General features: G+C 41.9%; 2 protein-coding genes across 3 annotated transcripts; one reads left to right on the forward strand and one right to left on the reverse strand.

The window, feature by feature from the left end:
* Positions 1 to 1,692: 1,692 nt before the first annotated feature.
* syn2a (synapsin IIa) lies at positions 1,693 to 15,226 on the reverse strand (the record flags this gene model as incomplete). 2 transcript variants are annotated; one of them, XM_080533693.1, is made up of 11 exons in its annotated part: positions 1,693 to 1,827; positions 2,089 to 2,217; positions 2,983 to 3,085; positions 3,993 to 4,067; positions 4,406 to 4,548; positions 4,733 to 4,795; positions 5,012 to 5,101; positions 5,915 to 6,071; positions 6,372 to 6,463; positions 6,721 to 6,778; positions 14,883 to 15,226. In XM_080533693.1, 11 exons carry the CDS (start codon positions 15,224 to 15,226, stop codon positions 1,693 to 1,695), a joined length of 1,389 nt encoding a protein of 462 aa, XP_080389819.1. The 2 variants fall into 2 exon arrangements, with proteins under 2 accessions (XP_080389819.1, XP_080389818.1); XM_080533692.1 differs by having other exon boundaries at positions 2,083 to 2,217.
* A 4,817-nt stretch (positions 15,227 to 20,043) lies between these two features.
* LOC308159871 (transcription cofactor vestigial-like protein 4) lies at positions 20,044 to 25,005 on the forward strand (the record flags this gene model as incomplete). The annotated part of the gene is made up of 5 exons (XM_080533694.1): positions 20,044 to 20,174; positions 21,058 to 21,241; positions 23,645 to 23,882; positions 24,132 to 24,246; positions 24,797 to 25,005. The coding sequence occupies exons 1-5, from the start codon at positions 20,093 to 20,095 to the stop codon at positions 25,003 to 25,005; spliced, it is 828 nt and encodes a 275-aa protein (XP_080389820.1). The 5' UTR covers positions 20,044 to 20,092.
* Between the last annotated feature and the right edge of the window lie 2,460 nt (positions 25,006 to 27,465).

The following is a 27,465-nucleotide window of genomic DNA, read 5'->3' on the forward strand; positions in this document are numbered from 1 at the left end:
TGGAAGAAGATCATTCTGGTCTATAAAGTAAAAAACATATATATACGGTATATATATATATATATTGCACTCTCCACTAACTCAAACGAGTATGATAAGGCAAATGTAAATAAATCTTTAAATGGCAGTAGTAATAATAATAAGCATAACTCCACGCAGATTATTACGAAACAGATCACCGGCACTTGGTAACGTCAGTTGTTGATATTCAGTATGAACGGTGTGTATGGTGACGTCACAGACTTTATACCTATTTTTTGGGGTGTATTACCTGTGTAATACCATTTAATTGAAACACAACGTGGTTTTCTGCCTGACAGAATAACTGATAGCAACAGGACTACTGTAGTTTGACTTAAGCCACTTCTCACTGCAATATTATTACAATTATGTTTTTTTCAGACACAATGTGAGTGGCAACAGGTTGTTCGAATGAATAAAAACAATCCCACCGGCACTTTTATTCTAATACTATATTACGTAAACTCTCCCTCAGACCAACTACAGCGGCCACAACCCAATCCCAAATATTTACACTGGGGTATGCTGTGCAAGAAGGGTAAGTAAGTGCTGAGTGATAAAAAGTGAAATTATTAATCTTTGGCTCAAAATGGTATAATAGTCTATTGTACTACATGTATGTGTATTGTACTACACTATAAAACGTGTGTATTATCTCATAATTTTGTCCTCATACGGTAAAAGTCCACATGTGGACATCTATGGCTGTTTTCTGTGCATAGAGACAGTCAATTAAACTGCCAATGTATTGTCTTGTTATGGGTCACCATATCAACATTCACTGTGGGAAGTGTTTTAAACAGTCTCTAAGAGTAATAATGGACAAAGAAAAAGGAACTATACTATTATAATAACATGATATTCGTTTGAAATGATAAAAGGAATGGACATCTGTAGTGACCTAACTGTATGCAGGGGTATAGGCCTACTCATCAGCTTTCTTGGCGCTAAAAAATGATTGTTTATAACTTATACAATATGTATTTCTTATTGTGACACATTCACAATGCATAAATCACAGGGATCATAGTGTGTATATAATAACAGCGATGTCACCTATAACATCCCGATTTATCTGACATTTAAAACATACAGTTTACCTGCCTTTGTATCAATCATGCAAAACAAAAATAAATATCTATTTAGTATATGTATGAAAATAATCACCACTACAGTCATACGCACCCACATATACATATTGACATATACACAAACGTCAAACTGCACGACAATCCACAGTTTGAACAATATCTAAAAATACACACCGAAATGAAAAACTAAAAGAGGGGGTTGGGGGGGCAAATAATGATAGTGACTGGTTCAAACACGTGGCACACAGCAGCACTGGACTCAGTGTAGGCACAATCTGCCACTATTTACACCGTCAAACAACAGCCCCAAAGAAAAAACACAGGTACAGAGAAACAGAGGCGACTACAAAGCACACAAATCAACAGGGAAACGAGTGGACAGTACATTTTGACACTGCATAGAGGAAAACCCAGTCCAGACCAGCACTAAACTGTGCCAGAGTAACGTCAACAAGATTTCAGACCATCTCTCCAACACCCCCACCCCCATCCCCTCCCCGGTCCCTCCTCTGCGGCGGTGGTCAGCTAATGTACGTCATTGTTAGTAATGTATCTAGACTTCCCCCCACTGGTGGGTGACTCAGTTGGCCTGGACTGGTTTTGAACCCACTGCAACGCCATTACAGTCGAGAATGTACTGCAGACAACCTTGTGGCGGGCGCCCTGCGCCGTTCTTAGTGGGATCAGCCAAGCCAATCTCCTTCTGGCCGCCGCTCTGTAAAGACACAACAAGTAGTGATACTCCCAGTCGCGTCCTAGTACAATATCCATATAGACACAGTAGTTCTGTTACAGGATTACAGTTATTACAGAGTAATATAATATTAACTTCTATTGTTTTACCCAAACTGCCATTACGATATGACACTAAACATAATAATGCAAGTGGAAGCTCTGAAACACGTCCGCCTACCTGTATATTTTGTATTCAGTGATGTATGTGCTGTACCATACTGTACCCATACTGTACCTGTGATGGCTGAATGGTGGTGGGTCTCTGAGGGGGGTTTGCAGCATGGTTCATCTTGGCCAGCACCATGTCAGAGATGAGCTGCCGGTCCTCTGCCTGATGTTCACCCACCAGAGCCATGGAGGAGCCCACCACCTGCGTCACACAGGGGAGGATTATTAAGGCCAATGCACACGGCCCCGATTTTGTCGCACCGCCAAATTCGATTCCATTGTTTTGAATGAGACAATGCACACGGCGTGCGAGGCGATATTATCGCACGACAACATTCGATTCTCCATTCACACCAATTGAAATAATTCAAAGAATTGAGAATCGAATGTTGTCGTGCAAAATAATTCAAAGAATTGAAAATCGCACGCCGTGTGCATTGGCCTTTACAAGAGGAAGAGACCTCTGACGCAGCAGAGAATGGCTCTGCGGTTTGTTTTTGTGTCACATTCAGTTGGAAAGGGCACACAAAAATGGCTTTGTGAAATGTCGAATAACACTCAATGTTGTCACAGGTAATACTTGGGGCGGCTGTGGCGCAGGAGGTAGAGCCGTCGTCTAATGATCGCAAGGTTGGCAGATCGGCGGTTCAAGCCCCAGCGGGCCACATGTCGAAGTGTCCTTGGGCAAGACACTGAACCCCAAATTGCTCCCAGTGAGCGGGCCGGTGCCTTGCATGGTAGCTTGCCACCATTGGTGTGTGTGTGAATGGGTGAATGAGAGGCCGTTGTAAAGCGCCTTGGACAAACGCGCTAAAAAGTGCAGTCCATTTACCATTTACTAGTGCTTTCTGTGAAATATATAAATACAGTTAATCATATCATGTGTATTGAAGTACAGCCCCCTCTGATCATAGTCGAATGTTTGATAATCAGCTCATACTCAAACTGTGCGAAGCACATACTGTACCTCAGTGATGTAATCCTTCCCATCTTTCCCGTGAATGGCTTTGACAGCACAGATCTCCAGCCCCCCAAAGATCTCTGAGCAGGTATCAACCCAAAGCTTGTACCTACACGGTCAGGACAAAACAAGACAGGGTCTGGTGAAAAAGTCCTCAAGTAGGGCAATGTCATTTTTCATTTTTTTTCAGATTATGAAAGTGCATATTGTATGAAAGTGCATATTGTACTTTCATAGCTTTCAAATGATGTGTCATACATTGACATCTGAAAATAGTTGAAGAAGATATGCTTATTTGAATGTTGGTACCCTCCAAATCAAACACCGGAGAAACTTGCTCTGAATCAAAACACACGCAAAACAGCTGCTAGTAGCTAGAAAGCTAGCATGGAGCATCGCTATGAACATCTAAATGCATGTTTAGCACATCACAACTTGCTGATAGAACATCAACATGCTAAAAATACAGTTAGTAAGTTTGTTTACAAGCCAATGAATCACTTACCCAGTAGCCTACAGCAGACTACACAGTGAATCCAATTCACACATTTGTATTTAGTGATCCTAGTATCAAAGTATTTAGTAATCCTAAAACTGTTGTTTGTTATATCGAGTGGGCTCTTCAACACTTAAACTTTTGTAATATGCAAAGAAACGGAAGAATCTTTAAGGTCATTTGGGCGACTTGAGAATTTACGACATGCAGACCTTTTCACCAGACCGTGTTACATATGTTGCAATGTAGGACATGACGCTTGGCATTTCGCTGTGCAGTTTCTCAACGTGTTTTTGTTTGTTTTGTTTGTTGTGTAGAATTGAGAAGGAACATGCTCCTACATGGTAACTACATTATAATCATAACAGACATTTGATTACCCTTCAATTATTTCATAATAATTCGGTACACAAAATATAACTGACTTTCCTAACGAGACAAGCATTGTGTTGTATTTTCTTGTCTTTGTCTTGTCCTGCTAATGATGAACGGACTGCCAGCTTTGCTGCTATTCTTGTACCTGTCAGTCATGGCCACTTGTTCAAGCATGGCTGAGCCTGTGTTAGTCTTCCAGTTGCCTGAGATTGAAGTCCTCCTGAAACACATGAGACATTAGATTATATATTACGGTATATTCATTATAGATTAACATTAGATTATTCATAGGATATCCTTCTTTGAAGTGAATCAGAATCAGAATCAGAATTGCTTTTATTACATCCAATGTACAGGTACACAAGAGTAGAATTCCTAGGCTTTGAATTCTTAGAATCCAAGTATCTGTTAATTCAGCCATAAATACTTCATAAGATCAGTTGTCTAGATCATATATATTATGGGAATAAGAAAAATCCATAATAAGGAGGACATAACAAATATTTCAGATGCTATTTTAGGTAATCATGTTTTTAAAAAAATGTGAATAATACATACATGTAAACTTTGTAGTCGTTCCCAATTTTCTGGATTCTGATGTCGTACTTGGAGTCTATGAGGGGCTCTGTGGTAGTGTAGGTCTGAGTGAGAGCCACCACACTGGCGATGTCCTGGAACTTACTGTGGTTGTCCACCTTCACCTAGGCACAACACAGACAGAGGACAGAGACACAGAGGACAAAGACACAAAATACAACATTAGTATTCAGCACCATCCTTTCCCTGTTAAAACGATGAATGGTTCTCTGACCAGGTCACCACCAATCAGCTAAACATACAAGTAGCCTACTCTCTAGTGTTTGAATATATATGAAACATTCTTACCTTTCCCACACCTGAGTGGGCATGTCCAATTTTCACAACTACAGGAAAGGTTGGCATGGTTACCTGGGTGAGAAACCGTGTGAAGTTAATTATTTTATGATTGATTCATGCTGCTGTACAAGAAAGCAAACAAGACAAAAAAAAGTTAGTCCTAGATACAGAGCCTTTTTTATTTTTATTTTTACATCACATAATTAACTTAGAGTCAATGTGACTTTACCAGTAGGTACAATGATATCAGACATTTCTGAGAAAGCAAGAACATAGTCAAGTTCTTACCATCTCCTTGTAGTTGGGGTAAAAGGTTTGCTCAATCAGAGGGAATTTCTCTGCTCCCAATTTCCTGTAGGTGCTTATTAGCTGGGCAAACTGAGGACAAACAGAAGATTAGATTAGATTAGATTAGATTGAATTTTATTGTCATTTCAGAGTACAAGTACCAGACAACGAAATGCAGTTTGGCATCTAACCAGAAGTGCAAATAGTGATATAAGAATATGATATAAAAAACATGATATAAAAACATGACAATGATAGTGATAGGTACAGTATGGCATGTACGGTAGTTTAGAGGTAAATACAGGTTACAGGTTAAGGTAGTTTATGTACATAAACCCTGAACATTAAAAAATAGGAAGCGCATTGTTTTTCTTTTAAACCACAACATTTTAGGTTTTTAAATCATAATACTGTTTTTTTACTATTATTTTTAAATGACTGGTCTTTTTAAATAGGCACTACATTTTATAAACACTGTTATGTCTGTCTGTTTTTATTGTATGTATGTGACCTATGTGTGTTTTTAATGTGGAAACTGTATTCATGAACTGCACTTCTGCCTGTCAAAGCAGAATTTCTGTCACTGTGTGACAGACAATAAAGCAATCTTGAATCTTGAATCATGTACAGAAGAGGGCCTATCATCCACACCAGCTCTACTACGTAATAACAATCGGTACTATCCAAATTGATTCCTCTTCCTTCTCCTCCTATCTTTTATGGAGACAACATAAAGAAGGAAGAGGAATCGATTTCTACCAATGTTTATCTTAGAAAGGGTAATCATTATCATCCATCTCGCAGTCCCACTCCCTCAACCGCTGAGTAATAACAGTATTGTGTTGTAGTGCCTGATGTTTTATTTTAGTGCCAGTTTGGGGAGTCAGTCTATTGCGTGCGTACCGCCCAGGGTTTGTCGCACAGGTTGTAGATGGACTCCAGGGAGTTGATGCTGGGGACGCCGCCGTACTGCAGACCAATGACCAGGTTACGGAAATCCTCATTCTGAGTCATACTGAAGGCATGTTGACGGATGAGGACAAAGTCAGGCTTGATTGACCTGGAAGGAAGGTTAATACGGACATGTTTTAGAGACATGACAACGACACACGTGTTGACATTAACATGCAATGACAACCATGGAAAAATATCTATTGCGGATGCTGCCTTTTCCCAGGTCACTGGAGAAGTGATGGTTTGACATGACTCTGGTGGATCCCACTCTTGTGGTGTGTGTGTGTGTGTGTGTGTGTGTGTGTGTGTGTGTGTGTGTGTGTGTGTGTGTGTGTGTGTGTGTGTGTGTGTGAGTGTGTGTGTGTTTGCGCGTGCGTGAGTGCGTGTATGTGTGTGTGTGCCTCACCTGATCACCTTCGTACCATTCCTCAGAACCTGCATGTCCACATTGCAGGATCCGTTGGCATGAGCCACAACATTGATCTCACTGAATTCAGCCTGAAAGGAAGAAAAACAGACACTTCCATCAGAGCAGTGGTTCTCAACCCTCTCCTCGGGGCGCCCCAGCCGCACCACATATTTGATCTGTTCCACCACCAGCACACCTGATTCAACTAATCAAGTACAAAGCAATGAGACACTGCATCAGAGAATACAAATGGCCAGAATAGAGCAATTCTCAGCACAGATCCATATTGTGTTGCTAGGCAGACAACTCTGTCCAGAAACGGTGCGGACGGCTTAATGATGTTTACCTGTTCCACTTTGATGTCGTAATCTCCATGCACCTTCTTCCCTCTGAATAGTTTAGCCCTAGGCAACAGAGAAATACAATTAATTCATTAACCTTTACTGCACATTATCATTAAATAACACAGATCATTTTCCTATTGATTAATTGTGAATGTGTTTCTCTGTTTTTCACCATACAACTATAGAATCAATTTACAACCACTATGGTATGGGTCAATATTAAATAAGATACACATGATTGACTTTAGTAGCACCAGTATGGATTTAATGGCGCAAACACATCCTAATCATAATCCTTTAATTACTATATACTTCCACACCATTACATACTGTATATACAGTATGCTCTGTCTTGAGTCTAGAGGCACATTCCCTTCAGATAAACAGAAACATGGGCATGGTAAATATGTGTAATTGATAGTAGTATTCATAGTAGTGAGATATTTAGTCCCTGCTCACTTGTATTTGCTGTAATCTGTTTATTCTCATATCATGCCATTTGACTTGTTCCCTCCAAGCAGTGTCATGCCACCTAGTGGATCTTTGGGTGAAGTGCAATGCAGTCACATGCCCATACTGAACAAGATTCATTTCACAATTTTATAAAATGGCTGAAATGGTCCTTGGTTGTTATCTGTGAAATAGTGCAATTACCCTGACCGCATAATGGCCTCTGTGAGAGATTGTAACTGGTAGTTAAGTATCAGATGCGAGTCTAACGGGGGCTTTTACTGTCATGTTTGCATCGAGTTACTGTATGTCTGTACAGTCAGTGATACTGCGCCTCAGTCCCTGTAGTATTGAGTATTGAACCCACACACTGAATAGAACCATGGATGAAGAGAGCTGACCATCGACCGACGTCTCCCTGTTGATAGGAGAGGGAAAGTGAGGTTTATGAATGGGGACACGTTTGACCCGAGCGCCAGCGGCTCATTAAAAGCATTCCTTTGCGGACCCGGGGAACATAGGTGCGCTTCCGCTTTGCCTTTCTCTTGTGTTGCCATGGTGCTGCTCTTAGCAATTTTCATATGAAGCTTTCAAAAGCCCATCATTCAGTTGGCAATTTGGCATAGGCCCTATGCCGCCATGAAACTTCAATGAAAAACGTACTAATTTATTTCAATGGCGGAAACTCAAGTCGTGACGTGTTTCCGGGTCCAACGTTGGCTGAGGCGCTGTCTTCGAAATGCCGAAATAATAATAATAATAAATTATATTTATATAGCGCTTTTCCGAGGCTCAAATACCCTGACAATATGGAGAAAACGGGAAAGTATTGTGTCCCTTGTTGTATGAATAGATCCGAGTCTAAAAAACGATTAAACTGTCATTCTACCGCTGTAGTTCACTGGTACTCTGATGGAGGGAATTTCTGGTTAGGACCCGGAAATGGCTAAACGTCACTTTTGACGTCAGACTTAACAAGCACTGGGAGGTCTAGAGTCTACCTGGTTAGTTTGTTTCACGGCGTCATCGTTTGTAAAAACACGACCCAGCATCTAAGTACGGAGGACCGGTTAAATAATTCATGACTGATCTAATTGGAGTGTGGGAGTGATCTGTCTGTGGAGGAAAACAACTGGCTGAATCATAGCTCCATCATCACAGAGAGGGAATGAAAAGCCCCTATCCGTTCTCTGTTGTGATTAATGCTTTCTAATACAGTGCCAGCCGGTCGGAAACATAACTCACACAGAAACACAGTGACGCTTGAAATGTATTAAAGTGGGTCAAGGTTGTTTTAGGAAATAGTTTGATCATGACTGTCTCTTCAGCAGTAGTATTCAGTTCTTACTACGGTATATTTCTCTTCACCGTAGGCTACTAGGCCTACGTGTGAGGCAAATGATATTGTAGCCACAATTTGTGACCACACGTAGCCACACATTGGGGCTAAGGATATTGCAGCACTGCAGTCTAATGATTGATCGTTATTTCATCTGCATATGATCGTTCCTCTTCTGTATTGCATGGGCCTATATAGCTCTAGTCCATGAGTCTGTGTCATTATTGATAAATTGACTAGCTGTCTCGGAACAGTCATCAGGGGAATTCATAGAGATCCATGTAAAAGTGCTGCCAAATTACTAGTGCTCAGAACGACAGATGCTGTGCCACTTTTCTTATTTCTTTCCCCCCCCCTTTTGCACTTTTCCCATAGTGACGAGCCCAGCCCAATGAGTGGTCGATAAAATGGTAATGAAGGGTGTGTATGGACAAAACAGGCTGTACTGATGAGTAACAACCTCTTGGTAGATGCGCCGGGTGCCAGCCTCTGATTGCCAGCATTATGACTGTCTGGGAGAGCTTTTATTTATGCTATCCATTCTAAACTTGTGAATATACAATTAAACACCACTATTTAAATGAGTCATATTTCATCTTAAACATGTTTAAGAGAACCAAAGGTGCATTTAAATGTCTTCTAATTATAGTCCTCCCCATATTAAAATGATTTATTTACAAACAAGGGCCAAAGAAATCGAGAGAGAGAGAGAGAGAGAGAGAGAGAGAGAGAGAGAGAGAGAGAGAGAGAGAGAGCATGACAGCAAATATTGGAGAGAATACAATAACTTCTGTAAGTCACCCAGGAGGCCTAGACATGGACATGGAGGGTTCAATTAAAGACATGATTTGGAGTAGCTTACTAAGTAATCAAAACACATTGGTATGCAAATTGTAGATTGATGGGAGCAGGTTATGATGGAGAGGCAATAGCTTTAATTCCAGACTATGTTTAAGTAAATGAGAGATAAATCAGATCTGGACAGGTTGGTGGGGGTGGGGGTTTGCATCACCTGAATACTAATGTATGAATACTCAATTCCATTCCTGAATATTAACAAGGTGAAAAAAAACATTACCGGAAACACTTTCCATTCTTTTGATCAGAGATTGACAGTTTTTCTTATTCTATTGAGAAAATCCACATTTCCTTTGCAATGCCAATCAGACGAAATAGTTCCTGTGCTGTATTTGTTCATACGGTTTCATTTTCATGAATAATAACCGCTCAGTAGGCCTACGCTTAAGTTGTGACATCTACTTTACAACACTGCCATTTGTCTGTGTTGAGTGAGACAGCTGCGACGTACCTGTTCTCTCTGTCAGCAGCATGATATATCACACAGCTTTCCTGTCAAATGATGGACAGGTTCCACTAACAAATGAAAAGCCACACTAAAGCAAGAGGTGATAGGTACTTGGATCTTCTATAGGCCTGGTTTTATTACTGTCAGGAGTGACTGCCTATCTCATCACAGCTTCTACACAGATCAATAATCTTCCAAAGGAGGGCTGTTCAACAGCAGCCCAACCCATCTCACCGTGCAAGTGATTTCTCAAGAAGCCCCCTTACCATACTATATACACATTATGACACTTCTAATATAATAGTTACGTTATGGGGCCTACACCATTCTCTGCATTGTATCTACACAATGTCTACATTTTTTGAAAGCCTGCCAGCCAAAGGGAAATTGCATCACTAAAAAGGTAGCAAGCTGACAAATTCCCAAAGAGGGAATATAAGTGCTGTTTTGTCCCCTGTTTCCTTTCAAGGGAAGACTGTAGTAAGATAGCAGTCTGTGAGTGCTGTCCCAGTCCTTTCAGAAATGTCTGACTGAATGTCTGAGAGATAACATCTTGACTGTATAGGCCTCTCTAGAGCAAGACGGTCAAAACCCATCTGGCCTCCCGTTGACATCACAGGCACTATGGGGCCCCCAGGATCCTATGGAGGCCCTTGGATATTTATTTGACGAGGAAATAGCTGTGGAGAACTGCAGCCATGTCAAATGGTGCGTCTGAACTGATGCACAGAGACCTGAGGCCAGTCTCGGAGCCAGGATGGCTGACTGATTTGTGTGCATGGTGCACATTGGGAGAATGACCAACAGCGGCTGAGGGTCATGTCATGTCCTCTCTTACACTCAGGACTCAACAGAGGACACAAACGCTAGAATGTCATCATAGCCACACAAATACAGATTTTTCACCGAAAAATTACTTTTGAAATAAGGGACCAATTCTGGAGCAATTACCCCTAGTTGTACTTTTAATAAAACAGTAACATTGTAAGCACACTAATGGAGGTGTGATTTGACAAGTTTCGGTAGTCTGCAATCAACATTGTTACCATATATGCCACTAATTTATTTTCTGTTTCTCAGTTTCTAGCTAGTTGCTTTGTCTAGTGCGCCTTAGCAACCACTAATTAACATTCTCCCATTAAGAGAAGAGGACAAAGGGACTTTTTAAATGCCAGTATACTGACAATACTGAGATACAGCAACTGTCAGCAACACAATCCGCAGTCATCCATTATGTAAATACATCAAAGCATAAACTGTGAAATCATCTATTATGTTGCCACATTGTTAGATTACGGCAGCATAGTCAACATGACACGAGTTCGCATGGCAAAGCTCTCTACTGGTAGTGAGTGTGGAGAATTCCTGTCTGATTCCATTTGACTGTCTTTAGTGTCCTATGGGCTTGTCAGAGCCTGTCTCTATCTCCTGCGGGGCAGAAAAGTGATCTGAAAACCCAGACTCTCCAATTACCCCCAGAATCACACATTGGCTGAGAGTTCATAAGAGTGATGCATCCACATGAGGTGGTATGCCTAAAGGAAACTGGCAAAATTAGAAGACACAGCAGACCAATAAAGTTACCTCCTAGAAAAGACCTCCAGTGTTTTAAGAGCAATAAAGCCTGATAAATCTTGGCTTAAGAGACTATTGAGTGATTCATTTTGATCTTGTCTATATCTAGAATGATGCTTTTCAAGGTGATTTCAGGTTCATTTGTATGATACAATACAAGTTGAATCAACAGTACAGATGGACTGATCGAGATTAGTTACCTCTGAAGGAACCGCAAATATACACACCGACTAAACCAACAGTTGTTAAATCTGCCCTTGTGACATACCACCACAAGCTAAAAGGCCAATGAATAACCACAAATGATCAAATCAGTGAAGCAACGAAACCGGTGCAGAACTCCCCTCTCTTGCATTCTGTCTGACGGATTAGTGAGTGCTACTAAATCCCACATTTTGTAAAAGGTGACTGGGCCTCTGATTTACTCATTTTGTAGACCAGTGGAGGCCATTCCTCATCCCATTCCACGCATTATCAATCCCATCCTCCGATTTGTACCTCCAACAGCCTCCTCTGGTTGTAGACCTATGAAAAATAGATGCCCCTCTCTGCTAGAGACAGCCTGGCTGAGAGACGGGGCGGCAGGTTTCTGTGGCTAGGCTAAGTGGTGGAAATATGAAACAAGGAAAGAGCTAATGGCACCAGAACATACCCCACTGACTGGGCTGGGAGAGAAACCACAACTTCTGCTCTATCAGACTTTAGAAAAGGTTTGAGAGCAATAAATCACAAAGGTTTCCCCCAATATTTACAGTGTTTGACGCAGCTTGTTAAAAACTGACACTGAGATTTTAATGGAGTGCGAAAGGTTAGGCCTAATACTTTCGGAAACTATTGACATTTAGATGGATTCCTGGGTTTCGGTGTTCTGTATTATGCTGTAGTCAACTGGAAAATACTATAAATGTCAAGATTCTTTTCACATATTGCCCCTTCATCCTGGAACACTTTTCAAAAGATTTGAAAGTTAGAAAAGCTAGTGTCCTTGCCTGTTTTTAAGACTGTGATCAATGAAAATGTCTTTGATAGCTGCAGTTGTTTTGAATCCTCAAATATAAAATTGTAACACTTCTCTTTTATGTGTATGTGTATCTCTGTAACACTTTATATACACGGTAGTATCTCCCTGCTTTGCCTTCGTGCCACGTCACCAAAAGAGGTTTCTAACTTCAATGGGGCACTGGTTAAATAAAACCAATTACAAATAAAGAAATGATCGCCAATACATTGGCATAATATAAAGAATTTAATCATATACTGTATTGCTAGACAGGGAAACCCTTGATTATCTGCTGTAGAAAGAGAGTGTGAAAGAGAGTGTGGCCATTTTCTCTAAAACATGGCAGCGTTTCAGCTAACTTGAGTATGATCTTATTAGCATTGATCTCTGGGTTTCTATTGTCTAATGGGTTCCCTTACTCATGATCAAACTAGACATCAACTCAACCATGTGGCACTGCTTCTATCTGCAGTGCAAGCACAGTGCTCATTAATGTCTCTATGTTTATCACTATTTATTGTACTGCTCACTTTATTTGTACATTTATTTTACACGTGCTTCCTTATTGTGTTATTGTTATTTTTATTCTCACTTTGATATTTCACTGCACTGCTAGTAGCTTGACGTAAGAAGGTAATTGCACTGTTAACCCCCCCGCTGAGTCCTGTGTATGTGAAGAATACACTTTTTTTGTTAAAAAGGAAAGCCAAATTATAGGATACCCCAATATAATAGACTACGTACATACAGCTGAACATGCCATCTGACCACCGTGCCTGTGTTCTTTATATACAGTAACATGCATTCGCATCATGAAATGCAACATCCACGTACACAAATACGTACCATATTAACCTTCACATGCCACACTAGCAACATGCCACCCATGCACCGATGTGTCCTTCAGGCTAAGCCTCTCTCTGCCATCAGTATACTGTGTCTACAAATGTCTGAGAGGAATCTATCCAAGTAATCATGGATCTACACTCAATAAGCTTTAAAGACTGTGTTTCTGTGGTGATTTGTGAGGACTGTCAAAATGCCAATAAAATATGTTTACAAAAAAAAGAAAAAAGCTTGAAAGATTGATATGAGGAGATAACGTGAACATTATATAATTATCGTGGCCTACCTACAAAAGTAACATAAATAAAAGATAAACAGGATACGTGATTCAATGAACGAGGATGTCTGGCTTCTGTTGCTGTGCAAGCAGTTATGTAACTAACTGAGTCTGTCATGGACAGGTAGCAGCATTACAGTAAGTGCTAAGACTGAGTGATAACAGTGTCACTTCCATATAAGCAAAAAACTCTCAGTCACAAAAACGCTGCAGTTGCTCAAATCTACACACTGTTTAGAGAAAGAAGCTTGCTCTAAGCCACCTCTAAGTGAGAGAGTCCCCAGATAGCTGACTGTCAGTGTCAGTGCTGTGCAAATCCCATAATATGTGCCAGCTCTCTGGATTCACATCACGATCTGCTTCCTCCTTCCCAGCAGACGACTGTGTGCTTAGAGAAGTAGTTTGGGGATGCAGAGCGCATACTATAGCAGCTGACTATGTTCTACACCAATCGTTGCAAGTGCTGCTACCTATCACTGTGATCCAGCCATGCATGTTGCCTACTGGTGCTGTGACATGTGTTACAGTGGCTGTAATGATTTGCTGTAATGGTGGTAGTGGTTGTGGGGTGGTCATGTGACATGTCACATGGATCCTATTATTGAGTGGGAGGGAAACCTCATTGAGGAATGGAAGGCACTGCAGTCTTTTACTCTTTTACTCCCTACTAACAGGCTGTTGAATATTCACGAGCTGTTTATTTTTTTTAGGGTGATACAAAGCCATGTTATGATGCACTATGCTTATTCCTTCTAATCCATTCAATGATTATTGAGTGTATTCAGTTGCACGGGGGGGTTGACATTCCTTGAAATATAAAAAAGCTATAGCACCAAAATATCTGGTTTGTAGTACCATGGTTAGTTTGTAATAACCATCAAAAACAACAGCTACCATTATATCTCATTAAATACAATGTCAAATAGGAGACACCCTAACCCTATTACTGCATAAGCCATGTACATGTGAGAGGGGACCCATAGGAAAAAAAGATTCCATGATGGTGTAGCTTTGCTGTAATATCATTAGCACGGTGAGTCAATGGACCTTATTTCCTATTACTGTCTCTGTGTTTTGCCATTAGGCTGAGATGTACTAACATCAGACCACAGCAGCTGCAACCTGATCAAATCTGCAGAGCTCTAGATGGATGTCAGACCTGTTGGCTGACAATTTGTTTAACCTTTACTTTACCACAAGGTTCAACTTGAGGGCTCTTCGTTTACGAGAATAGAAAATCTATTTCATTAAAATGATCTGTGGTTCAGTCAGATGTAACAGCATTGCACACAACACAGCACACATCAATTATTCAAGTCGTCACACATAATGTATACACCGTATACAGCAACACACAGCATGTTGCCTCACCATTCCTGCTGTGGTTCATCGATGACAAGAAGGATCTTGAACTTCTTGGATGTCGTGACCGGGGTCTGCTCCACCAGCCCTGCTGAGGCAGCTGTCTGTTTCACCACGTTGGTGATGGAGCTGAAGAAGCCTGCTCCGGTGGACTGCACTGGCTGCTGGGGTTTCCTCTCCGGAGCAGGGGAGGTGGCAGGTGGCGTAGCAGCAGTAGGCCCAGCGGTAGGGGACTTAGCTGGGGTTGGAGGAGAGGGCTGACTGGGGTCAGGCCTCTGGAGGTCTGTCATGTAGCCATTGGGCAGGTTGGAGATGAAGCTGCTGTCGGAGAGACGCCGGCGCAGGTAGTTCATGGCTGCAGCGAGAGAGAGAGAACTGGAACTGGATCAACGAAGGGCAAGATCTGAAGAGCACTGAGGGGACTGAGGGGCCAATGGATGTCAGCGGAGGAGGGTCGGTGTAATTTTGCAGAAGATTCCACTTCCCAGTGTGTAGCAGGTGAAGGCTTAGTTCTTCATGCAATTCCCAGCGAATGTGTTGCCTCCCAGCTCACTGGTGCATCCTCAGAGCTCCCTCTGTGTGGCGGTGACGCTCTCCTCTCCCCTCAGCCAATCGTCTGCCTCTTTGCTGCCCTGAGCGACTGCAAGAGATGCTCACGCTCTCCCCCAGCCTCTCCTCCTCCTCCTCCTCCTCTCCTCCTCCTCCTCCTCTCCTCCCTACTCCCCCTCACTGGTATCGTATTCGTGCCTGTCTCCTCTACCCCTCCCCCATTCTTTACTGCCTCACCGGCGTCACGTCTTTTTTTCGTGCTACTGCAATGAAAAAAAAAAAAGGGGGGGAAAAAGGAGAGGGGTTTCCAATGGAAATGCATTGGGTAACATTGAGGAATCCTCGACAACGGCATGCCCCTCATCTCTCTCCCCCCCTCCCCTTCCCCATCTCTCTCTCTCTCTGAACTCATGTTGCCTCTCTCTGCCTGTGTATAATACAGCTATGGGAAGACAGAAAATGGCTGTTTGGGCTTGTGTCAGTGTGCAGTGCCGCCTGGCAGGAGAGCTGAGCGTCAGCAGCAATCTCCTGAGACAGCATTGTATGCTGTTAACCCCCTCACTCACATCATGGACCAGTGATTGATTTGCTCAGACCTATAAATCTGCTGGTTTTATGAGCTCAAAGGAAAGCCCCTGCAGTCATTCTAACTGATGAGAGGATTTACAACATTGATTTGGTAAACATTGACCTATACTATTCTATACTTTTGCACACTACCAACACAGTCACACACTGTTATACCATGTGGGTGTGTAGATGATAGCATAACACACCCTAGGGATCCTACAGCATACAGATGAATGACATCACCTTATTACCATTTACTCTAATTTCTGATTTCCCGCTAGGCTACTTATCACAAAGACATAACCTATAATGCATTTTCTAATTGCTATGGCTTTAATTGAATTTTCTAATAGGGCCACAATCTGTGTAGTGTATTCAATAGATTATACCTTTCTCAGAATCAGAGTCAGAATCAGAATCGCTTTTATTATATCTCAATATAAAGTACACAACACAAGAGTAAAATAATTTGGCTTTGGTTCCTCAACATTGGCATTGCAACAACAAGATACAAGATAAATAAGTAAAATAAGTAATACTACAGCAATAAAGTAATAAGTTGCTGGTACTACAGTGCAAAAAAGCTGTGCAATGTACAACGAATGATGAAATGCAATATAATACAGTACAGTAGTAAGTAGTCAAGTAGTTTACAAGTAGTTGTAATAATATAATATGTTCATTTTTGTATGTTATAAGAGACAGGATCAAGCCTATACTCATGAGTGAGAAATACCAGCATAGACCTTCATAGCGCACCTTAACACTAGGGGCCAGTTTGAAATATCGCACTACATCAATATGATGTAGACAAGAGGCTGAAAAGGGACTCAACCCTAATGAAATAAAAATAAAAAATCTGAAAACATAGCTAGAAAGTGAAATGGATATGTATGCATAAAAACTGGGTGCTTGTTTTTTGTTTTAACAGCCAGTTAATGTTAAATACCTTACCCTTAAAAATACACTGCAAGCCTCAACATCAGCAGCATGTGTGCGTTTCATTTCGACGCCCATGTTAACGGGTTAACAGCCATACAGCATCACCTATTTTTAAAAAAGAAAAGAAAAATCCAATCCCTCATTTAAGGATGGATGACAGCAGAAACTGAACCCAGAACAATGTATAACGAAGTGAAATGAAACATTATATTATTGATGCCCATTATCAAAGGCAAATTCAATGTAGGCCTACAAAGATTGGGCTGGTAGTAGCAGCCAGCTCAGCAGTTTAGAGACGCGGCAGAAACGCTGCCAGTATGGAAGCCGCAAGCGAATTTGCGGAACCTAGGATGGTAGGGGAAGGTAGGGCACTACCGCTACCTGATTGGTTGGCGAAGCAGGGAAGGTAGGGTAATACCGCTACCTGATTGGTTGGCGAAGCACTCATGAAGAGCCCCCTTCACGAGTGCTTCGCCAACCAATCAGGTAGCGGTATTGCCCTACCTTCCACTACCATCCTAGGTTCCGCAAATTCGCAAGCCGCAAGCGTGAGAGCTGCAACAGTTCCGCCAGAGCCCAATGTAGTCACGCACACACGCTGCCGAGGTAGAGCTTTTCGGTGTGAACCAGGGGTAACTCTCTCTCATGCTACTGTAAGCTGTGCATATTTTCTTTCCTTTTCATATTCGATTAACATTCTCTCCCAGATCTATCTTCAATATTTTAAAGCCACAAAATGAATAAGTCAAATTACGGTATCTACACTGAGGATCTTGCAGCCTTGAGGATCTTGCAGCCTTGAGGATCTTGCAGCCTTGAATATCAGCTACGCAATATACAGCAACCGTTTAAGTAACGCTATGTTTAACTATATCTTTACTACCATACTATATATACTATATGTTTTATTACTAATACTCAGACAGGGCATTAATCATTCCCTCACTCTTTGACCCAAAAGGTGTTCTATCTGTTCCTCAGGCAATGTTATTAAATGTCATGCTGCTCCAAAGCACTATCCGCTGCACGGTTACATTGTAAGTCATGGCAGAATAGAATATATATCTCCATGGAAACTGGAGTTAGAAATCTGCTACACTCTGGTAGGTAGTGTTGTGATAAGTGTATAAGTGTAGCCTATTGAAGATGTACCAAAGAAAGAGACATTTATAAATGACCCCTTGGAAAATGTGAGATGTGACTTCTTCTGCAAACTGAACCAACTGCGCACCCAAACTGCAACAGGCCAACTTGAAGAGACTTGTTGTACTATTTTGTTTTTGTTTGTGGATGAATCATTGTATCAGTTTCGGCATAATTTGAGTTAGACGTTCATGCCAGATGGGTAAAGGATCATAAATTCAGCTGTCATGTTATGTAATTTGGGTAGGTTAATGGGAGAGTTGGCTGAGTGTGTGTGGCGATAGAGCCGAAGTCTCCCCCAGTAGCCTATGAGGCGCTGTTATCAGAAATAATAATTGATACAGGAGATGTTCTATCGAGGCTTTGTACCAATGATGATTGATCAATGATTAAAATAAAAAAGATACTTCCCTGGTGTTATTAATGACATATCAACCTTGCAGGAAACCACACAAGGATTTTGTGGATTTTTCCTTAAAAGGGCAAGGGTACAACGACAAGACTGTGAACATGAATTGTAGGCTACTATATTTTGCGCATTCTACTCGTCTCTTAACTTCAATATCCTTTCCATATCGATATTGATATGATTCACTAGGGTCTGTCAAGTCAAGCATTCCCTCGGACAATCCAAAGTTGATAGATGGTCTGTGTGTGTATGGATGTTGAATCGGCTCGTTTGCTTTGCAACACAAAAAGTAACATTTTAAATGTCATCACTTTTCGTGGTTTCTGGGAGGGGGGCCAGTCTGGGTGGCTGGCTACTGGCCTAAACAGTAGCCTGGATAGTTGAAGGTGTGGCCTACAATCATTTGCTTGATTGAAATCAGAATCTAAATAAACGCATCAACGCATCAACGCATGACTGACAATATGCTAATATATTATATGTAGCCTATTTATGTCTAGTCTTAATAAAATGGGAAATCACGCCGATGTTGCTTTATTTTATTTTTCTAACTTTTGGAACATCTCCATCTGGGCCCCTTCCTTCTTGGTGCAGTGGTGGCGCCCGCAGGGTTGCCAGATAGGGCGGGTTACCGCCGAATGGGCTACTTTTGATCACACTGGGCCGAAAAAAAAGCATGTGGGCTGTTAAGGCTGGATAAATAACATTAAAGGCGGTTATCAAAATGTCAGTGCCTGAAAGTTAATTGCATTAAGTTAAAATACACACCCTAGTAACTACATACAATGTGCAGGGTAAGGGTGTTTTATTATTATTTTACAAACATCATTGGCAACAGAACAGACATACCTATGTTTAGGGGCAGGAGATGGGCACCTTGCCCAATAGTAATCAGCGGTTTTCCTGACAATACAGGTTCTGAGCTGGTTTTTGGTGGATTTATCGGTTTTTACCCTAACCCGTTTTTATTTAGGCTGTAAATGGTCAATCCCACCTGGCAACCGTGCTGACGTCGACGAGTCACACACTGTCACTGGTTAGCTAGTTCGGCTAGCTCTGGCACGGTAGCATAGCAGCAGCAGCTAGCCTAGCCAGGGCTCTGATCCACCAGAGAGATGTGGCGCAACGACCCTTTTGTTTGAAGGGTGAAGACTGTGTGTTTGCGAACCATTTGATTAACAAATGGACCTAACGAACTGATTATTTTTTTTAAGTCGATCTTCAGTTTGGTTTTGACTCTTTAACGATCCGGAACCCCGAAGTCGAGCTTGTGTAAGTTGTTCTCTGAGTGTTTTACCTCGCGAGTAACTTCGAAAAAGTTGGCGACTTAGCTGATTAGCCAATGTGCTAGCGAGTACTGCTAAGCTATCCAATGTTTACAAGCGGAGTGGACCCTCTTCCCTCGAGTTTAGACAGTCAGATAAACTGGCTATATTATCCATCTAGCTGAAATAAGAGTCAGCGTTAGCTATAATTAACACGCAAATGATAGATAGCTATCGAGTTAGTTGACTGATTATATATTTTGTGTTTTCTTAGGACGGACGCTCGCTAACTGGCTGGTATTTTGCTAACTTTCATGTTAGCAAGTAGTCAGTAAGCGTAGATGCTTTTCACGAGAATGGACCTGGTGAACCCTCAGTTCCTGGACAAAATGAACAACAACATCGGGAGACTACACTACGAAGGTAAGGGGGATAGCGAATGGAAAATACATCATTTTCTAATAATCTGACAATTGAATTTGGCTAGCCAGTACGTTAGCTTGCTAGCTAAGCTAGTTAGCGGACTATGCCTCGATTTCCCACACGTCAACACCCACCACAACAAGTGAAGTTGGCGTACACATGATAGTAATGGATATTTGAACGTAAGGCAGTAGAAGCTTAGATAACTAAGTGGCATTGTAAATGACAACAGTGTCAGTAAAGGGACAGTTGACACTCGAATGCAAGTTTGTTTTCAGACCTAAAAAGTGGTCTAATGTAATGCATTGTGAGGTCTGACTAATGTCAAGGAAGTCCTTGTCCCACAGCATGTCTATGAATGTGTATCTGGCTGTATGAGTCAGTACTGAATGAATGTTATAGATGAACATCATATTCCTCATCTCAATATTGGATCACATTTGTAAAAAAAAAAAAAAAAAAAAGCCTGACATAGTTTGAGGAAGCAGTTCCAGAGGGATTGATCCAATAGGCTAGGTGCACGATCTCCACTACTTCCTGAAAGGCACCTTGCATGAACATATCCTGTCTCATCTATTGGTTTAATTGATTAATCAGCTGTGCGGTAAACCGTTGGAACACACAGTGCACAGCTGATTAATCAATTAAACCAATAGAGTGAGACAGGATATGTTCATACCAGTTGCCTTTCAGGAAGTAGTGAGATCTATTCTTCCTTCAGTGTTCACTCGTTCACCCTCCTCTCAGACTGACAATTTCCCTGCTAGATCGCTTGGAGGAGGGTGGTTCTGTGTAGTTAAACAGCTTATTCCATCACCTAGTACTCTGTTATACACCATCATGGTTTGCATGCGGGATACCAACATGCATTGCTTTTCTACAGCTGAACCTCTTCCCACAGGCGAGTCCAGGATGCCGTCCCTGCCCACTGCAATGACCGGCATGAGGACTGGGCCGCCCCCCGCCTGCCCTAGCAAAAGGAAGTATGCCGATGGACAAGTGGAAGAGCGCATTGACTGTGACAATGACCACATGACCAAAATGAGCCGACTGTTTGCTGCTCAACTGTAAGTTAGTGTGTCTCTTGAAGTGAAGATGGACCATTGAAACGATCAATGGCGGTCTTGTTTGATGCTTGTTCACATTTGTTGAATGGTCGTCTGTGGCTCAGTTGGTAGGGCAATCATCAGAGCAACACATCCAGGTTTTTTGCCCTCACGTCATGCACCTGCCCCTTTTGGGGGGAAACAGTCCCTTTCGTTTGACTGGCGGTAAATACAAATTTCAGCTCTTTGCTAATTTAATAGAATCAGAATCAGAATCAGAAGACTTTATTGCCATGACATGTAAACATGTTAGGAATTTGGTTTGGGACAGTGGAGCACGGTTTACAGCAGGACAGGTGCAAGACAGGACAAGACAGTGCAAACCAACATCATAGTGCAAGAGTCATAATTAATATAAATATAAAGTGCAGAGATCAAGTGTTCAAGTGTTCATATCCAGACAGTCCAAAGCTCTCTGGGTGGGGGTGGAGGGTGGGTAGATAGATAGGGGTCAGGTCGGGGGGGCCAGCAGCATTTAGGAGCCGGATGGCTGTGGGGAAAAAGCTGTGTGCATGTCGGGCCTTCACAGTTTTTAGGGACCGCACCCTCCTGCCTGAGGGGAGCGGGGCGAAGAGACCGTGTCCTGGGTGTGCGGGGTCAGCCATGATCTTCCTGGCCCTCCCCAAAGCCCTACTTTTAAACAGGGCCTCAAGGGGGGGCAAAGGGGCATAAAATAGCATAAAATAAGTAAACAGTATTGCTTTTTAGCTTTTAGGAGCCCAAATCCGATGGCCTGTCAACAATCGGCGTTGTTATATAGAAAAAAACTAGCTCCTCCACCGGCCCTAATTTTAGCTATAGCTTGCTGTTCATTATTTTGATGGTAAATCGTAGCTGGCTAGCTATATCCTCTTTATATATATACCGTACACAAACACAATGCAGGCTATGTACTGATTAAAAGTTCATCACATTGGCAAATGCATCATCTTTGCTCATTGAACAGATTTATTCGTTATCCTATCTTAAGAAAACAAATGTAACTCATCTAGGGATTTACACGGCAAGTCTGTAAGGACTTGACTGGAAGGGTCCCACTGTTTACTAGGGATGTCCCGATCCCACTTTTTCACTACCGATACCGATACCTGGGCTTCGGGTATCTGCGATACCGATACCGATCCGATATTTGTATACATGTTTTGACCCCTGAATAATAACAAATACCTCCCCAGTATATAGTCCACACCAACAACAGTTAAATTAAAGACTGCCAGCCTTTATTAAAGCAACAAATGCGACGTGTTGTGGATTGGAACTACGGATCATAAGCTTTCAAATGATGTGTCATACATTGAAATCCGAAAAAATATGAAGTTAGAGTCATTTGAATGTTGTTAGACGTCAGGCACATATAGGGTTAACCTCTTTGTAATGAAACCGGAAGCACACAGCGCTATGCGCATTTTAAGCGCATATAGGACTCGCGTGAAGCATTTCTGCGACACGCGTTTCTGTTCACTGTTTTCATTCCCTCATCGCTTATACACATAAGTTTGACTGCGCATGACAGTAGGATCGGATCGGAGCCTTTTTTTTTCTGGTGCGATCCGCGATCCAGCATTCAGGTCCAATATCGGGGCGATATCCGATATCAGTATCGGATCGGGACATCCCTACTGTTTACCATTTGCATCCTCTCTGCGGATGGCCTGAAGCCACATATCTCTTCTTTTACTGCCCTTCGCTCTTTGGGGAAGTAAAGAAAATTGTAAATTGGGACTTGTTAAAATATTTGTCATGCAAAATATGACGCAGCAGCTTTTAGGCATGGTGACACTAGCTTTTCCAATAAGGCACCAGCAGGTTTCAGCGCTCGGTTTCCCCCAAAAGGGGGCGTGGTCCTTCTGATGACAGGGAGGTGACGTATGACTGCTCTGATGAATTGCAGTAACGACGCTTAGGTTGTGGGTTTGATTCCCGGACCATATTATGTACTGAAAATGTACTACACTCACTGCAATGTAAGTCGCTTTGGATAAAAGCATCAGCTAAATGGGATATATTATATTTTAATTATTATTTTCCACAGTTCTTTTAAAATGTTACCCAAACATTTGCTGTCACAATTACGTATGTCACTGTCCAAAAAACAACAACATATTGGTGGTCTAGAATAATTACAGACAGGGGAGTGTGGTTGTATGTGCTAAAGAGACCGCCTCATAAGTAAACACCAGTACCGCTGCTCTTTGAAAAATTCATGCACTGAATCCCTGCACCCTCATTAGGAGACCCTCTGCACGCCCAATCTCCTGACATCAAAGGCGGCTGATTTAAGTGGCCTATGAATAGACAGAGCAGTTGGTGGTCTGTGTGTCAGGCCTCAGGGATAATCTGCCACTTGTCCTCTCTACTAACAAGGGGACGGCCGGCTGGCGGGGACAACCGCAACGACCTCTGGAGCCTCAGTCACAGCCCCGTGGATCGCATCACTTCCACCTCCAACGGTCTCCATGGAAACCACATGTACACCTCCTCCATCTCCGCCTATGCCGCGGACCAGCCCCTGGCTCTGACCAAAAGCAGCCCAGACTCTCAGTCCGGGTTGTGCGGTACCACCGAGAGGCCTACCATGCCCGTCCATATGCAGCGACAGCAGGTAATTCTGCCAGTTAACAAATGTTGGCCTCGTTTTTTTTATTTATCTATAGTCCCAGATCAGCAGACGGATGACACTTTCATAGTTGTGGTAGGGGCTTGTTCATACAACATCTACTGTATAAACCATCCCGTGGGGAACTATTTAGGCCTAAATAAAGTGATATACTGAGTACGGAATGGAATGTGATAACTGATATTGGGAGTGACAAGTTTTTCGATTGATTATTTGTTTATGTTTATCTTTTAGAATCGTCCCTCTGTGATCACCTGTGCTCCTGCAAGCAATCGCAATTGCAACCTCTCTCAATGCCACATGAACGGCTGCTCACCCAGTCCACCCATCGATCAAAGGAAGGCCAATGGTAAGTCATATTAACCTTAGGTTACTATTGAATTTACTACCACAACGTATTAAGTGATATTCACAGGAAATCTGGGTTTTAAGGTACGATGCGTATCACGATACATGAGGCACGATGCGCTACGATACAATACCTATGGCAATACATTGTGATACTCATTGTGAAATTCGACCTATTGCGTACTGTGTACCACCTTGGTAGTCTTATATCTATTTATATAATACAGTATTGATTTTTTAAAAACGGGTGAAAAATTATGTTGAGACTCAACTGTACCGATTTCTTTTTGCACTGCTAATGCATCTTTATTCCTGAAATGGTGAACTCATGGCGCGTAAGTGGCGTAGCACACTTAGGCGCACGCCATGTCATCGCAAGGTCTCTAGTTCGATTCCGGCCATCGACATATCCTGCATGTCACCCCCCCCCCCTCTCTCACCCATCCTTTCTGTCAATCTTTACGGTCTCTATCCCAATAAAGCAGAAATGCCCTAAAAACCTTATTTTTTTAAAAATAATAGTGATCCCCTCCTCTTCTTTTCCATCCCAGCGAACACAGCCTGTGACCCTGTGATCGAGGAGCACTTCCGCCGCAGCCTGGGGAAGAACTACAAGGAGCCGGAGCCAGAGCCCGTCTCCAACTCCGTGTCCATCACAGGCTCAGTGGACGACCACTTTGCTAAGGCACTGGGCGCCACCTGGCACCAGATCAACAAGGGCAAGGGGGGAGGCCCGCAGAGTCCAAGGGCCAACTCCTGATGTGGAAGGAGCCGAGATGGCTTCCCCTCAAGTGTTGAATGATGAACCACAATCGACTTCCTCCGTGTCATCCGATAAGAGTGCAGATTGACCGCCGTAGCATTAACTGCCAAGCATGACTTCCCCGAGCTAAGAAAGAACAATGCAAGTCTGCATGTGGTGCACACCAAGACTACTCCTATACCTAGAGGGTTCTCCTCTAGCGCCTGTTAAATGACAAACACTCTCTCAGATCAGAGGAGATAGCAAGATTAATTGGCTCAGATTCTATTATTTGAAAAAAGGAGATTTCTCATTGACTAGCCTAGGCCCCCTAGGACCAGCAAGTCTGGAGGGCAGTCTTGAACTAACTTGTATTTACTAGTGTTGCACACATCAAATAACGTTTGCTGTCTGAGATTCCCTCAATGATCAATTAGCCAATAGTAGGCCTCTCAGAAGGCATACTGTTCTGTCTTAACACCCCGTTTGCCTGCCTCATTAACCAAAGAAAGCCTTTTCCGACTAAAAGCCATAGTCTTGTTTGCCGCTTATGTTTCTCAATCCTGCCATCCCCCTTTCGACTAGCCATTCCCATGTCTTCCTGCTCTTGAGCATGTTTTACTTGAACAGGACGGCAAGGTCTGATTTGCACTATTACAGTGTTAGACCGTCGGCTGCCAGCAGCATGCCTGTTTAGATTTGAGCTCACATGTTCAAGAGTGTGTTTGTGTTGTTAGCGATGGTAGTAATGCAATCAACGCTCTGGTCTCCCTCTGGTTCTGCTAATGTCCCCCCATCTCTCTCTCTCTCTTCAAGCTACTCAAAACTGGACTCACTTTTGTCTCTTAACTGACTTTAAACATTTTTTTTGTTCTATTATTTTCTTTTATACAGTCTCCTACCAACTGTGGTTCACTTCGTAGATAAAGGTAGTAGTAAGGATAGTATTCTGCTTACCAAGATGCATGTTTCAAATAGCTGGTATCTATTATAAACCTAAACCCTATTATTCTGTACTATTTACTCTCAGATTTTATTTTTTGTCAGTAACAGTTTTAGAAATACTCACTGCTGGTACAGTTGTACTCAATATATTTTTTGTATCTGTTTTCATTAGTATTTGTATACACAGGCATCCATCTACCCAGCACAGCCTCTGGCCAGGCTGTTGTCTGAATGCAGTATAATAGGATAGATCTGCATTGTTCTTCTGTGGTACTGGATGCTAATACTAACGCACCACTGAACACAGTAATCCTTAAACATCTGTAGACAGGTCCTATCTAAAGAGTTGACTATCTTCATGGTAATGCTATTAATGGTTTTATTTATTCAAATCTGTTGTTTTAATTTCCTTTCCCCGTTTGAACTAACTTTCTTTTCTTAAGTTGACTAGTACTGAGGATGTCTACTCCACATTCCTCATTTCGGAAAGTATATTTCAGTTTTCTTCTTAAAATGAAAAAGGGGTTTAACTTCACATCCTTGTGTCACGGCTGGCCTTGAACGAAAGCCTGACTTAAGCTTGTCTTGAGTAGGCGTGAGCGTAATGAACATTCCATCATTATTACCCAACTTAGTCACCTTTTTAGTTTTTGGTCACGCTTTACATTTAAGTTTGCTCTATTTTGGTGTAGTAACTTACATGCAGTAGTACATTGCGTACAGTGATAATGCCCTTAGTAGTCGCTCAGTAATGAAGAAGAGTAAGTAGGTGTTATTACTAAAAGTGTATTAAGGACCCATGTAATTACCTAATTACTATGTTGATACATACATAATGTTGAATGAGGGATGGGGGGGGGCGGGTTCACAGTGTAAACTGCATTGGTGTTTTTGAAAAGGTTAGGATATAAAACCAGGGGAGTACCAGCAAGTCCAAAAGTGTATTGATGGAGTTATGATGCAAACAGTTGTATAACACTTCTGAAATGATTTCCATTTCCTTAAGTGAGCATAATGTCAACACTGCTTGAAAATGGTATTGTACATTGAGATTGTTTTAGTCACCGTCTCAGCTTTCTTGGTGAGAAAAGTATATGTATCAATATTCTACACAGTTTATATATAGTAATTTTCAAACAATCATATTCCTGTTTTCTTTGTTTGTTTTAATATCATTTATTTTACTTGGATATCTTAAGACAAATCATTGCGCCGCGCGTAATGATCTTAGAGATTTTTTCTTACAAACAATGTACTCATGATATGTAGCATGGAAATTCATATCCTCTAACCATGCATTTTATCTTTTAAAAAGTTGATCTTTTTCCAGAATAGTCAGAGGTTTGATAAGTGCAGGAACACATCCAGTCATTTTATGAAAAGGCTCTCTTGGCATAATGTCAGAGTGACATTACTGCTGCAGGTTTATGAGTCCGTATGTCTGTTTCTGTATGGCAGTGGAACTAAAGGTTTATCTTGGGGTCTACCTGTTTGACACGAGTTGATTCTCAGTGATACGTTTGGGTTTAATGT

This window comes from Nansenia antarctica, assembly GCF_963989245.1.
Source record: "Nansenia antarctica genome assembly, chromosome: 6".
NCBI lineage: Eukaryota > Metazoa > Chordata > Actinopteri > Argentiniformes > Microstomatidae > Nansenia > Nansenia antarctica.